Source organism: Amphiura filiformis, unplaced genomic scaffold (assembly GCF_039555335.1).
Source record: "Amphiura filiformis unplaced genomic scaffold, Afil_fr2py scaffold_35, whole genome shotgun sequence".
Classification (NCBI taxonomy): domain Eukaryota; kingdom Metazoa; phylum Echinodermata; class Ophiuroidea; order Amphilepidida; family Amphiuridae; genus Amphiura; species Amphiura filiformis.
This window is the reverse complement of record NW_027305499.1, coordinates 1,014,297-1,027,883: the sequence shown is the minus strand read 5'-3', so window position 1 is coordinate 1,027,883 and position 13,587 is coordinate 1,014,297. Positions and strand designations below refer to the sequence as shown.

Genomic DNA, 13,587 nt, shown 5'->3' with positions numbered 1-13,587 from the left:
TTTCTGTACCCAACAAGGTCACACGAAGTGGAAGACCTATAGACGAATCTAAATTCACGCATTCCTACACCTGACTAGCAGCCTTTAGTTGGGTAGCCGTCGGCTACAATGCACTCAAAATGTGAAATGATTCGGCCCTGGCGGAAATTTTAAACTACATTCCATCACCCGTTTTACACCTTATATAATAATCGGATTAACTACACGCGGTATCTATGCATTGATGTACTTGCGAACAAAAGGACCATGTATGAATACTATTCATACAATAGCATGAATAGATGCGATGGGATTACCTGCGGAATTATCTCTATTATATATATATATTATTCAATTAGGCCTAACCCTCCTCGTCCTTGCATCTTCTCTAGGTGTTAGGCGGCTTTTATTTGCACAATTGGACGCTCAAAACACCAGGTTGGTGCTAGCGGCTACCCAAAGATGTCCGACCAAATCCTGACCATGACTTGGCTCGTTGGATTCGTCTATAGGGTTACATCTGGGGTAACACTTGTCAATCAGAAAATGTTGAGTCTAACCTTGCCACTGAAAGGACAATTTGGAATTGTAGGCCATTTAGGACTTTGATGGTCAGAAAAATATTGAAACCCTCATGTTTCAATTTGACATGAAATGAATAATCACCACTGATGTGAATAATGACAATTGCTAGTTATTATCACATGTTTTGATCCCCTTCAAATATATGAAACAAAAAGAATAATTTAGTGAGAGCCGAACAGATTTCCTTCCATGGATAATGAATACAATGCAATAGGATTTTGCTGCAACTTTCAAATCTTTGGGTACGCTCCTGTTTCACGTACACTGTGACACCAATATTGGGACCATTGCAGCAAATGAGGTCACAATGCGCAGAAGTAAATTCGGCTTCGAATGTACATTCCAAATTTTGGAGCAATATATGTTTACATCGTCAAAAACAATTAATCATTTTAAATGAGTGTATTCAAAAGGTACCCGATTTAAAACTCCTGACTCCAACATGTCAAAACCATGTCTTATTAATGAAAACTGAACACATTTATGTGGGATTTATGTGAAACTTACATGTACCAACTCCGGCATAGTGAAGATAAGGTGCCAACATGTATAGCTTGCAGAATGCTAAAACTAGAAGAACTATATTGTGTTCAGTGCGTCGTCGTAGCTGTCACACTGTAAAATGTTACAATGCCAACGTGTCGCGTCCTTTTAAGTCGACTAGAATTGCATGAGTTGATATTGCGTGAGCCCCGGATCAATGTTGTTAATGCAATATTTCTGCACAGGGGAGCATTTTTCGTAAAATCGATTTTAGGTGAAGTGTTGTTATGAGTACGGATAATAATTTGATATTTACTCATGGTCAGATTATTTCATATCGTGCTTTGTATCTCACATTGAGGACTGAACCAAGATAGTCCGATTCCCAAGTTTGAGGTATGTCATGAAATAGCAATACTAGTATGATTAGCGGTTTTGATAATAAGCAAACACGTCTCACAGCGGCTATAGAGCAGTAGAACAGTACAGGCAAAGCTGTAAAAGTTTGTAATTTTTGGGTTTTTACTAGGTGGCAACTGGGAAGAAAGAGTTCCGGCTGGAGGAATTTGCCCCTCGTGCCCCCCCTGACGCCGCCATTAGTGGGACTTATCAAGGAAAGATATATGAAATCAGAAAATAGAATCATGAACTACTGTTTATGCATAACCATTACGAAACAGTGATATATTGGCCACGATCCGTCTCAGAAAGTGTATATGATCGATCATAATTTCACGCAAAATTCCTCTGCCTCAAATCAAAACAGGTGTTGCGGCAGGTTTAACTTTCGCTGTTGCGATCGATTCTTAGCTCATGCGAAAACAACACGTGCAGATTGTGGAACAATACATAATAGATCTTTTAATTTTACGAACCATAGTACAGTCAAGGGGGTGACACTAAATTCACGGTTGTTCTATTAGCAACGCAAAATCTATGAAAAATTCAGCTGGTTTACTAGCTAGAAAGTGAGGCCAGTTATCGATCCGTTATAGCTCGTTATGAATAATTCATGTTCGACCCTTGGATCATGTTAATTGAGTTTGGCAAATAACAACGTTGTTAGTTTTGCGAACTTTGCCTGTTCAATGAGAGTATAGCGCGCCCCCAATACATCTGGGCGCAAAACAGCGAAAACGATCCAGTTTAATGAAATGGCGGACGGGTATTCCCATCAGGCACCAGTGATATGTTTTTTCAAAGAAAGTCTACTAATTTGATATGAAATAACATTTTGCAATAGCAAAGTCAAAATTAGGACTTGCTGTCAATAATATGAAGGAAATATGTGACAGAGGCAAGGTGGGAAATACAAGTAGTATTTAAGTTATAATAACCTTTGATACCCGACCTGACCTTCCATCATGGCGCCTTTATTCGTCTTTATGTATTTCTATTATGCTCTCAAGTAAAATAAAATACCAATCTGCTCTGAGCAGACAATGTTACTTGGCTCCCAGCATGAATTATTGATTTTATACGTAAGTAAAGAAATGCACAGTGTATGTGCATGATGTGCAAGCATACTCTAAATATTTACGGTAAATCTGAATAGTGGTCACATGTTAACATATCATGTGTTCGGGAAATCACGTGGCAACATTTTAAGATTTCAGGCTTGTTTACTAGTTAATTGCCATTTGTACTCTTTATTATTTATCTTTGTTAATTAACATATATTTTAAATGCTGATAAATCGTGGTTGGCTACCCATGATATCTGTTAAATTCAATGTTTTATGAATATAATTCTACCACGCAGAGGGGGTCACGCAGCAGAATTTCACATCACCTGACTTAGCTACATTTCGAAGCTCTGCTCTTCAAATTCATGTAAATTTCAAAGTTTATACATTTAATATATTTAATATGATACTAATTTTTTGTTATAACCAACTGGTACACGAAATATACTAGCTTATTACCTATACAGAAAGTTGATTATCAGCCTTCACTCAGCAAATTGACATGCCCGGCATATGCAGCCATTCTCCGTCTGGATAACATGACTGTCGCCCTCAATACGTCTGGGCGCAAATTTAAATAACAATACGCTATTTACATATCAATGCGGCCTCATGCTAATTAAAGCTGCCCCATCCAGGAGTTCATCTATGGTACAGTCTAAACGCAGGACAACCGTTCTTTTGTTCTGCTTAGTCGCGCTAAAAGTCGATCGATACATGTTAAAATCAGCACAATTCCGAGATACACCTTTTTGCTATGAAATTTATTTTCTCGGTCAAATATAAAGCAAATTTTTTTTTTTTTTTCTTCAGTAATGTCGAATAAAAACATAGTGCTTGGATGAACTATTTTTTTAAAAATCCTGGTGTTAAAATTAAGCATCAAATTGTGTCTTTTAGTGTGATATTTTTGATTTTTATAGGCCTTTAGTTCGCCCGTGAGCTTTTTACAGAATTCATTTTTTAGCGTCTCAAACTAATATAGTTTGCTAAAGAAAGATATTTCCCACCTCTGTAAAGCACATCGTGTGGGTCTATATATTATACTTTTGTCAGAATTTCCGTTTTTATTTTACCCTTTTTCCCTTCATGCTCCGAAATGTCAAACTCAGTACTCTATTTCGAGAGCAACCAGCAGAAATAATCGATATTTCAATTGTTGTCAACCAGGTCCCTTTTCCATTGAAAATCAGGATTGCCTGACCAGCGATTTGGTAGCCCAAATCCCCAATTCTGGTAAATGAGGTGAATTTTGGAAATTTGCTCCCCAGTCAGCTACCTGCACAACCGATTCTTTTGTTCTGCAAGGCTCACTCAGTCATTTAATGAGGCAATACAAACGATCGAAATTGGTGTTGAAATGAGCAAAATTTTGAGTTACACCTTTTCAGTGTAAAAATTTTTTCTCAGCCAAATGAAAAGCAATAATTTTCATTTTTTCAGTAAATGGCTGGAAAAACTATAATGCTTGATACTGATTTTTTTTAAAATCCTGGTGTTAAACTTAGGCCTGAAATTCAGTCATTTAGTGTAAGATATTCGATTTTTATAGGCTTCAGCTCGGCCCGCGAGCTTTTTCTTGGATCAACCTTTTAGCTTTTCAAAGTAATATAGTTCGCTAATGAAGGATTTTCCCCAACTTTCTAAAGCACATCACCGTGAGCTATATATCATAGTTTTGTCAGAATTTCCGTTTTGATTTCACCATCTTTCACTGTCGGCTGAAAAAATTTCTAAATCAACACGTGAAATCTAAAGGCTAGTACTAGCATTTTGGATCGATATCCCTGGGTTTAATACGCTGGCGAAGTTACGTAATAAATCGGATTAACTACCATAGCAATAGGTGAAAACAATTTTGAACATATCGCGCTGCACTACAAGCAGCTTGAACTAACCACCTGTGTATGTCTGCAATCATAGATTGAATACAATACTGGTCTGTTCAAAGATACTAATCTTACAGGTGCAAGTGATCAGCATGATATGGTTCAATGCAGAGGTACCGAGTGAACGTGTCAGTGCAGCGCGGTATATTCAAAAATTGTTTTCACCTATTGCTATGGTAGTTAATCCGATTATTACGTAACTTCGCCAGCGTATAGGAATACCGGCATGGCTATAGTGTTGCCAGAACTTCAATATAGCAAAGAAATTCCCAGACCTATAGCGCTCCTACTGATCATATTTAACCAGAACACCCAATTGGGGATTTTATCGCTGGTCGGGCAATTTGCTTTCAATGAAAAATTGACCTGGATAACAACAAAGGAAATATCGACTATTTCAGCTGGTTGCTCTCGAGATAAAAGTACTCACCATTGCCTACTTTTACTTAGTTTGACATTTTCGGAGCATAAATGGAAAAAGGGTAAAACAAAAACGGAAATTCTGACAAAACTATAACATATAGACCCACACGATGTGCTTTACAGAGGTGGGAAATATCTTTCTTTAGCAAACTATGTTAGTTTGAGACGCTAAAACATGAATTCCGTAAAAAGCTCGCAGGCGAATTCAAGGCCTATAAAAATCAAAAATATCACACTAAAAGACACAATTTGATGCTTAATTTTAACACCAGGATTTAAAAAAAATGTATATTCAAGCACCAAGTTTTTAACTGACATTACTGAAGAAAAAAAAATTGCTTTATATTTGACCGAGAAAATTAATTTCATAGCAAAAAGGTGTATCTCTGAATTGTGCTGATTTTTACATGTATCGATCGACTTTTAGCGCGACTAAGCATTTCTAAAGAATTGGTTGTCCAGGCGGCAGACTGTCCCGTGATAGCCTGCAATTTCAATTTATAGGGGCTATGGACATAGATGAACTCCTGGATGGGGCAGCTTTAATTAGCATGAGGCCGCATTGATATGTAAATAGCGTATTGTTATTTAAATTTGCGCCCAGACGTATTGAGGGCGACAGTCATGTTATCCAGACGGAGAATGGCTGCATATGCCGGGCATGTCAATTTGCTGAGTGAAAGCTGATAATCACCTTTCTGTATAGGTAATAAGCTAGTATATTTCGTGTACCAGTTGGTTATAACAAAAATTAGTATCATATTAAATATATTAAATGTATAAACTTTGAAATTTACATGAATTTGAAGAGCAGAGCTTCGAAATGTAGCTAAGTCAGGGGATGTGAAATTCTGCTGCGTGACCCCCACTGCGTGGTAGAATTATATTCATAAAACATTGAATTTAACAGATATCATGGGTAGCCAACCACGATTTATCAGCATTTAAAATACATGTTAATTAACAAAGATAAATAATAAAGAGTACAAATGGCAATTAACTAGTAAACAAGCCTGAAATCTGAAAATGTTGCCACGTGATTTCCCGAACACATGATATGTTAACATGTGACCACTATTCAGATTTACCGTACATATTTGGAGTATGCTTGCACATCATGCACATACACTGTGCATTTCTTTACTTCCGTATAAAATCAATAATTCATGCTGGGAGCCAAGTAACATTGTCTGCTCAGAGCAGATTGGTATTTTATTTTACTTGAGAGCATAATAGAAATCATAAAGACGAATAAGGCGCCATGATGGAAGGTCAGGTCGGGTATCAAAGGTTATTATAACTTAAATACTAGTTGTATTTACCACCTTGCCTCTGTCACATATTTCCTTCATATTATTGACAGCAAGTCCTAATTTTGACTTTGCTATTGCAAAATGTCATTTCATATCAAATTAGTAGACTTTCTTTGAAAAAACATATCACTGGTGCCTGATGGGAATACCCGTCCGCCATTTCATTAAACTGGATCGTTTTCGCCTGTTTTGTGCCCAGATGTATTGGGGGCGCGCTATACTCTCATTGAACTGGCAAAGTTCGCAAAACTAACAACGTTGTTATTTGCCAAACTCAATTAACATGATCCAAGGGGTCGAACATGAATTATTCATAACGAGCTATAACGGATCGATAACTGGCCTCACTTTCTAGCTAGTAAACCAGCTGAATTTTTCATAGATTTTGCGTTGCTAATAGAACAACCGTGAATTTAGTGTCACCCCCTTGCTATGGATTCCATGATTATGAAAACCATTTTGTCTGTTTGTTTATTTGTTTGTTTGTTTATTTACCTAGGATGAGGTCCATGGGAAAATCCAAACCTAGCAAAATTCGCGTGTTATTAGAGGGGATTTTAATTTTATGTCCCTCCTATCTCCAGGTGAATTTTGAATGACCCCCCCCCCCCATCGCGGGTTGGCATTTTCATTACACCCTTCAGACTTGCGTTCGGGTTTGTGTAGGCCTATTTGTCATAATTTAGCGCTATAGGACCTACTTTCTAAATGTATAGCCATAGCCGTGCTATATAAATATTATAAGGTGCGTTCGGGTATTGCGTTCGGGTTTGTGTAGGCCTATTTGTCATAATTTAGCGCTATAGGACCTACTTTCTAAATATATAGCTATAGCCGTGCTATATAAATATTATAAGGTACCGGTATGTAATATTATGTAGGCCTATGGGGGTGGGGTGGGTACTCAACACATTTGAACCATGACTTACAATGCAAGGCTCATTGTTGCCATAAATGATTTTTCCTTTAGGTCATTATAATAGGTTGTTATAAACTTCCATGTTTAACCTTGTATTGTTTTGGCTGCTTCATTATGACTTTCGGTGGCCAGCAATCACAAACAAAAGGCACTATACCCAGTCACCTTCATGACAATTGAAACACTAGGTAATTTCTTTGCTATATTGAAGTTCTGGCAACACTGTATCCAGGCCGGGCACCCAGAGATATCGATCCACAATGCTAGTATTTCACGCGTGGATTTGAAATTTTTTCAGCTGGTAGTCAAAAATTATGGAATCAAAACGGAAATTCTGACAAAACTATGATATATCGCTCACGGTGATGTGCGTTAGAAAGTTGGGAAAAATCCTTCTTTAGCGAACTATATTACTTTGAAAAGCTAAAAGGTTGCTCCAAAAAAAGGCTCGCGGGCAGAGTTGAAGCCTATCAAAATCGAAAATCTTACACTAAATGACTGAATTTCACGACTAAGTTTAACACTAAGATTTGAAAAAAATACAGTATCAAGCATTACAGTTTTTCCTGACATTTACTGAAAAATGAAAATTATTGCTTTTCATTTGGCCGAGAAAAAAAAATTTTACACTGAAAAGGTGTAACTCAAAATTTTGTTCATTTGAATACCAAATTCGATCGTTTGTATTGCCTTATTAAATGACTGAGTGAGCCTTGCAGAACAATAACAATCGGTTGTCCTGCGTTTAGACTGAGTATAATATATTTATTCAAAAACACATTGCAGCCAAGCTGCTGATTTACATGATTTTTACAATTTGATTTAAAAAGTCTAAAAACATCAAATAACATTTATAGAAAGATCAAATTACAAAAATAATTGCACACAAGTAACATTTTTAAATATAAAAAATAAGTAATATTTTTAAAAATATTATGAAAAACATCAAATAATTGCACATTTCAGCTATTTAAAAATATCTAACAAAAATGAGGTCATAAGAAGGGGGTGTTGCAGTGAACAGAACAACTGTTAAAAAGAGCTTAATTTGAACGGGGAGGGGGGGGGCAAATTCATATGAGTAGACCGGCTAATGGTAGTATAATACCTCAGAAAGAGCATTTTAAATAGAAATGACTTGAAAACTAAGGAGTAGTACATCAATAGTTCATCAATTTGTTATTAAATCGCGCCGGCCTCTTATTAAGGTCCAAAACGTCTCTGTCCCCTTGCTAAACCATTTTTCCCATATATTTCGGAACACAGCTTTTAACAACAGATTTTAGAATTATTCCAAATGATCTGTGTATATTCCTTAGATAAGACGTATTTTTCCAGATTAAAGCCTATGTTAACCATAACACCCATAAATACCACGATGAAAACCACTACACATGCCTGAATCCCAGGGTCTGCGATGACGCAATCACCCTCGGTCAAATGCTCACGGAATGGCTGCCCGGGGCAGCGTTACCCGTGTAGCTACCGGTCCGTACTCCGTGATCACACCACTCTTCGTCATACATAAATTCTCCCAGCCACATTTCCCTAACATAATACATGTATGAACGTGCGGACGACGTAGAATATGCGCAGACACACAAAATCCAAAACTTGTTAATTTTACAATATATTAAAGGAAAATTTAAAGGGAAATTTAGTTCGGCAGAGGTGGGGCTCGAACTCACGCCGCACAGCTAATGAGCCTTCTGAATGAGCCTAGCGCCTTAGACCGCTCGGCCACATGACTTGTTGGTATCCATCTTGAAACTTTTTTGAACATATAATCGCAACTTCAACGTAGGCTTTCCACGTGACAAGCAAAGACAGAAAACGTACCATATTTTGGAATTTGCTTAAAAACATTAATGTGTATTAATAGCGCTCAATTGTTGATAACTGCGTGTTCTACATACAAAAATCCGACAATAAATGAGCCTCTATTAATAGTATACATGCACAATACATTAGATAGATTTTGAGTCTCCGGCCACGTCGTAGTCCTATAATACATGTGGGTCAGTATAATTATGGAGTCTACCATTTTTCTTGTATACACGTCGATGTTTTTATCATTTATATAAAAAAATCCACATTAGACCTCAAATTTTATTTCAGGAAATAAAAGACTAGATTACCATAAAAACGAAACAGTAATCTTTGGCGGGGTCTAATGTAATTTTTACATAGAATATTCAACGTTTTTTTTCTATCGTCATTCTCACTAAATTAAAAAAATATTTGGCGTATATAAAATTAAAACTAAAATTCTCTGGCTCTTAAACGACATCAAATGTGCCACAATTCCCAGCAAACACAAAACGTTTTCGACATCATTCGCAAAAGGTTATAAAAGGTTGTCAGAAAACGTTTAAATGTCGGGTTATATAAAGGGTATATTAAGAGTATAAAACGTTTTCATAACCTTAAACAACATTTTTTGATAATCTACTGCTCAGCAAACAAAAATGTTTTACAGAAAACGTTTAAATGTCGGGTTATATAAAGGTTATAAAAACGTTTTAATAACATCCCAAAAACATTCTTGAAAACTTGATACAAAACATTTTAAACAGAATGTTATTTTGGGGTTGAAATAATATTTGACGAAAAATGTTTGCCCAAAATATTTTCAATAACGTTTTAAAAACGTTTTCATGACCTTTATATAACCCGACATTTAAATGTTATTAAAAGGTTTTGAAAAAAACATTTTAAGAACATTTTTGTGTTTGCTGGGTTCAAATATTTTAACATAATGTTATTTAAGTATTGACACAATATTTGGCAAAAATGTTTGCAAAAATAGTTTACGATAACATTTTTTGAAAACATTTAAAATATTGTTGTAGTGTGTTTTCATACAAAACGTTTTAAAACGTTATCATGACCTTTATATAACCCGACATTTTAATGTTATTAAAACGTTTTTACCTAAACCAAAAGCCAAAATATAACTTATTTAAAACGTTTTTAAAACGTTTTTGTGTTTGCTGGGTTGGTTATCACGAATCGTTATATATGATGTGCAGTTAATATTCATATTTTCTTTTATACAGACGATGCTTCAGTTTTAACCAAAAAATGTTTCATTGAAAACCCTCCCACTCGGCGATTTCAAAAAGGTAACCACGCTTCCCTAGAATGTGCAATAAATTAGCATTAACATTTTTCTAATTTTAGCAGCATTCTAGAAACACTTGGCGTATGCAGTCTCAACGCAGGACAACCGATTCTTTTGTTCTGCAAGGCTCACTCAGTCATTTAATGAGGCAATACAAACGATCGAATTTGGTATTCAAATGAACAAAATTTTGAGTTTTTCAGTGTAAATTTGTTTTCTCGGCCAAATGAAAAGCAATAATTTTCATTTTTTCAGTAAATGTCAGGAAAAACTGTAATGCTTGATACTGTATTTTTTTTCAAATCCTAGTGTTAAACTTAGGCGTGAAATTCAGTCATTTAGTGTAAGATTTTCGATTTTGATAGGCTTCAACTCTGCCCGCGAGCCTTTTTTTGGATCAACCTTTTAGCTTTTCAAAGTAATACAGTTGGCTAACGAAGGATTTTTCCCAACTTTCTAACGCACATCACCGTGAGCGATATATCATAGTTTTGTCAGAATTTCCGTTTTGATTTCACCATTTTTACTGCCGGCTGAAAATTTTTCAAAATCAAGGCGTGAAATCCGAGGCATTGTAAATAGATATCCCTGGGTGCCATATGAAGACCGGCCTGGCTACAGTGTTGCCAGAACTTCAATATTGTGGGTGCATACAAAATTCACCTGGAGATAGGAGGGACAGAAAATTAAAATCCCCTATAATAACACACTAATTTTTCTAGGTTTAGACAGTACAACGTGCGTCTCTTAATACGGACTAACCTAGGTAAACAAACAAACAGACAAATGGTCGACATAATCATGGAAACCATAATTTGCCATTGCAGGCTATCACCATGATCACGGAAGCAAATATCAAAAATTCACTTTAATTTACCAAAGCACCCAAATGGGAGATTTGGGCTACAAAATCGCCCGTCGAGTAATCCTTGCTTTCAATGCAGAAGAGACCTGGATTAGAGCAATGGAATTATCGACTATTTATGCTGCTTGCTTTCGAGATAAAGTACTGAGTTTGAGATTTTAGGAGCATGACGTGAAAAAAGGTGAAATCAAAACGGAAATTCTGACAAAACAATAATAGATAGACCCACACGATGTGCTTTACAGAGGTGGGAAATATCTTCCTTAGCGAATTATATTAGTTTGAAACGCTAAAAAATGAATTCCGAAAAAAGCTCGTGGACGGATATAAGGCCTATAAAATTCAAAAATCTTACACTAAACGACACAATTTCATACCTAATTTTAACACCAGGATTAAAAAAAAAAATGTATATCCAAGCAAGCACTATGTTTTTAACTGACATTACTGAAGAAATAAAAATATTGCTTTATATTTGACCGAGAAAATTAATTTCATAGCAAAACGGTGTATATCTGAATTTGTGCTGATTTTAACATGTGTCGATCGACTTTTAGCGCGACTATGCATTTCTAAAGAATCGGTTGTCCAGCGTTCTAACTGTATGGCGAGTACTGCTGTAGTCCGTGATCGTGTGCTTGGCATGCGGGGGGTCTAAGGTTCGAATCCCGGGGGTGCCAAGTGGCTTCTTTGTTCATCTTCTCTCCTTTTTCGTATCTTCTTTAACTTCCGATATCAAAAAGCAGGGTTAGGTGTTAGGGTTAGTCAACTGTTGGCAACAACAACAACACATGCAAGTTTGACCACGCTTAGCAATTTCGACCGCGTGCATCGTTTTGATTTGCAACTTTTGAAAATGCACTGATGGTCATTTACTGGTATCAATTTTCGTCAATTTAAAGTGTTTGGTAGTAAATTTGGTATCAAATTGGAGTTAACAAGATTCCGCAAACGAACTTATCAATCAAGTTGTCATAACAAGATCAGGTTTTGGTGTAGGACGGGTTACATAGTTACGGAATTTCTTTATTTGAGGGGTTTATTGTATTTTCATGCCTCGCTGTATCGCGGTTTTCTGAGGCCGAGCGGTTGAAGGATAAAATGGCAAATCTCTGACGTTTTCATTCGAGTCACCATGGTTACAGTTTTAATCTTCGATATCCGTCAGTCACCTGATTTTTTGTTCAATGTTTGAATAAAATAACACGTCACGGGTAGCATTATTTGGAACGAACGAACATGTAAGTGTTTAAATGTTTATGTTTCTTGTAAACATATTCCCGCGGGGGTGGGGGTGGCAGTCTTCTTTATCAATCGGATTATTAACAACCTGTTATTCGGCTCAGTATCATTTCTTAGATACCATTGTTTAACATTGTCTTTTTTTTCTTTTTAAAAGGTCTATGGGGCGTTGTTAACAATGCAGGTTTGGCTAACTATGGCTTAATTGAGTGGTGTAGTATGGAGGACTATAAAAAGGTTACAGAGGTCAACTTGTTTGGTGGAATCCGGGTGATCAGAACATTTCTACCATTGATTAGAAAAGCCGAAGGTAAGTGGTCGCTTAAACAGAAAATGTTGTCCCATTAATCATATAAATAATGATGAGACGATGCTGATGAGGATGATTGTGAAAACTGTGTATAAAATGAAACTATTGAGTGCTAATTAATCAAGTAATAAATTCTCGCGCTATATATACGTGCTTATGAATGGAGTACATGGGCTACATATAAATAAACTTGGGTTAAAAGTGACATTACCCTCATAACTTCCAATGAGCGCTTATTTCCGCTTTCACGTCAGCCATCAGCATAGTCGGAGACATTAGAGAGATTGCGATGTTCCATACGCGGTATGTGCGTTCATACGTGCATCAATACGTGCGTTCATACGTGCATCAATACGTGCGTGTGTGTATCGCATGAGGCTCTACATACTCAACCAACGATTTTGCATACGGCGTTCGGCCCTCTTGTGACCTCAAATGCTTGGTCACAGAAGGGCGCCTTTACATGTTTCTAAGCGGTCTCTATTCGCTGTCGTAGACCGACGTCACTTCCTGCCGAGGTCACAACTACTTCCGTAGTGATGGATCAAGCGGTTTGCATGACAATGCTGTACACGTCAATGTTCTGCTGTTTGAAAATCAAGTTTTAGCCATTTCTTATGTGTTTCACTGCCTAGTAAACTTTTGCAAGATGTTTTTTTCTTCTGAAATCATGAGTTTGCAGGTCTTAAATATGACTGGTAATTTAAAATTTGATCTATAAATTCCATACATATATACTGCTATTGTGGTTCTCATGAACGCGTGATCCAGTCGCTATGTTAACGCTCCGGGGTCACTAATGTGACGTCACGTTTACGACAGCGAATATTAACACTTTTAATTCAGTGTGAATTTGATTGTAAAACAGGACTAACATGCCGCTTGAAATTAATTGTTTTTCAGCGCTTCCCTAATATTATGATTGCAAAAAATTTAATATTTCGATAGATTAAGGGCCACTTCATGCATATTTTTTTTTATCATGACTTT

The 13,587-nt window shown here is 36.5% G+C and overlaps 2 protein-coding genes across 2 annotated transcripts in view; one reads left to right on the top strand and one right to left on the bottom strand.

Moving 5' to 3' along the window:
- Positions 1–1,171, bottom strand: part of LOC140143975 (sacsin-like) — a 28,677-nt gene extending 27,506 nt beyond the window's left edge. The window contains 1 exon segment of the mRNA XM_072165808.1: positions 1,072–1,171. The gene's annotated coding sequence lies outside the window, so the exon portion shown is untranslated.
- Positions 1–13,587, top strand: part of LOC140143986 (D-beta-hydroxybutyrate dehydrogenase, mitochondrial-like) — a 109,461-nt gene that overhangs the window by 94,557 nt on the left and 1,317 nt on the right. The window contains exon 2 of the mRNA XM_072165817.1: positions 12,445–12,597. Coding sequence (XP_072021918.1) covers positions 12,507–12,597 — 91 coding nt within the window. The 5' untranslated portion in view covers positions 12,445–12,506. The remainder of the gene's footprint in view (positions 1–12,444; positions 12,598–13,587) is intronic.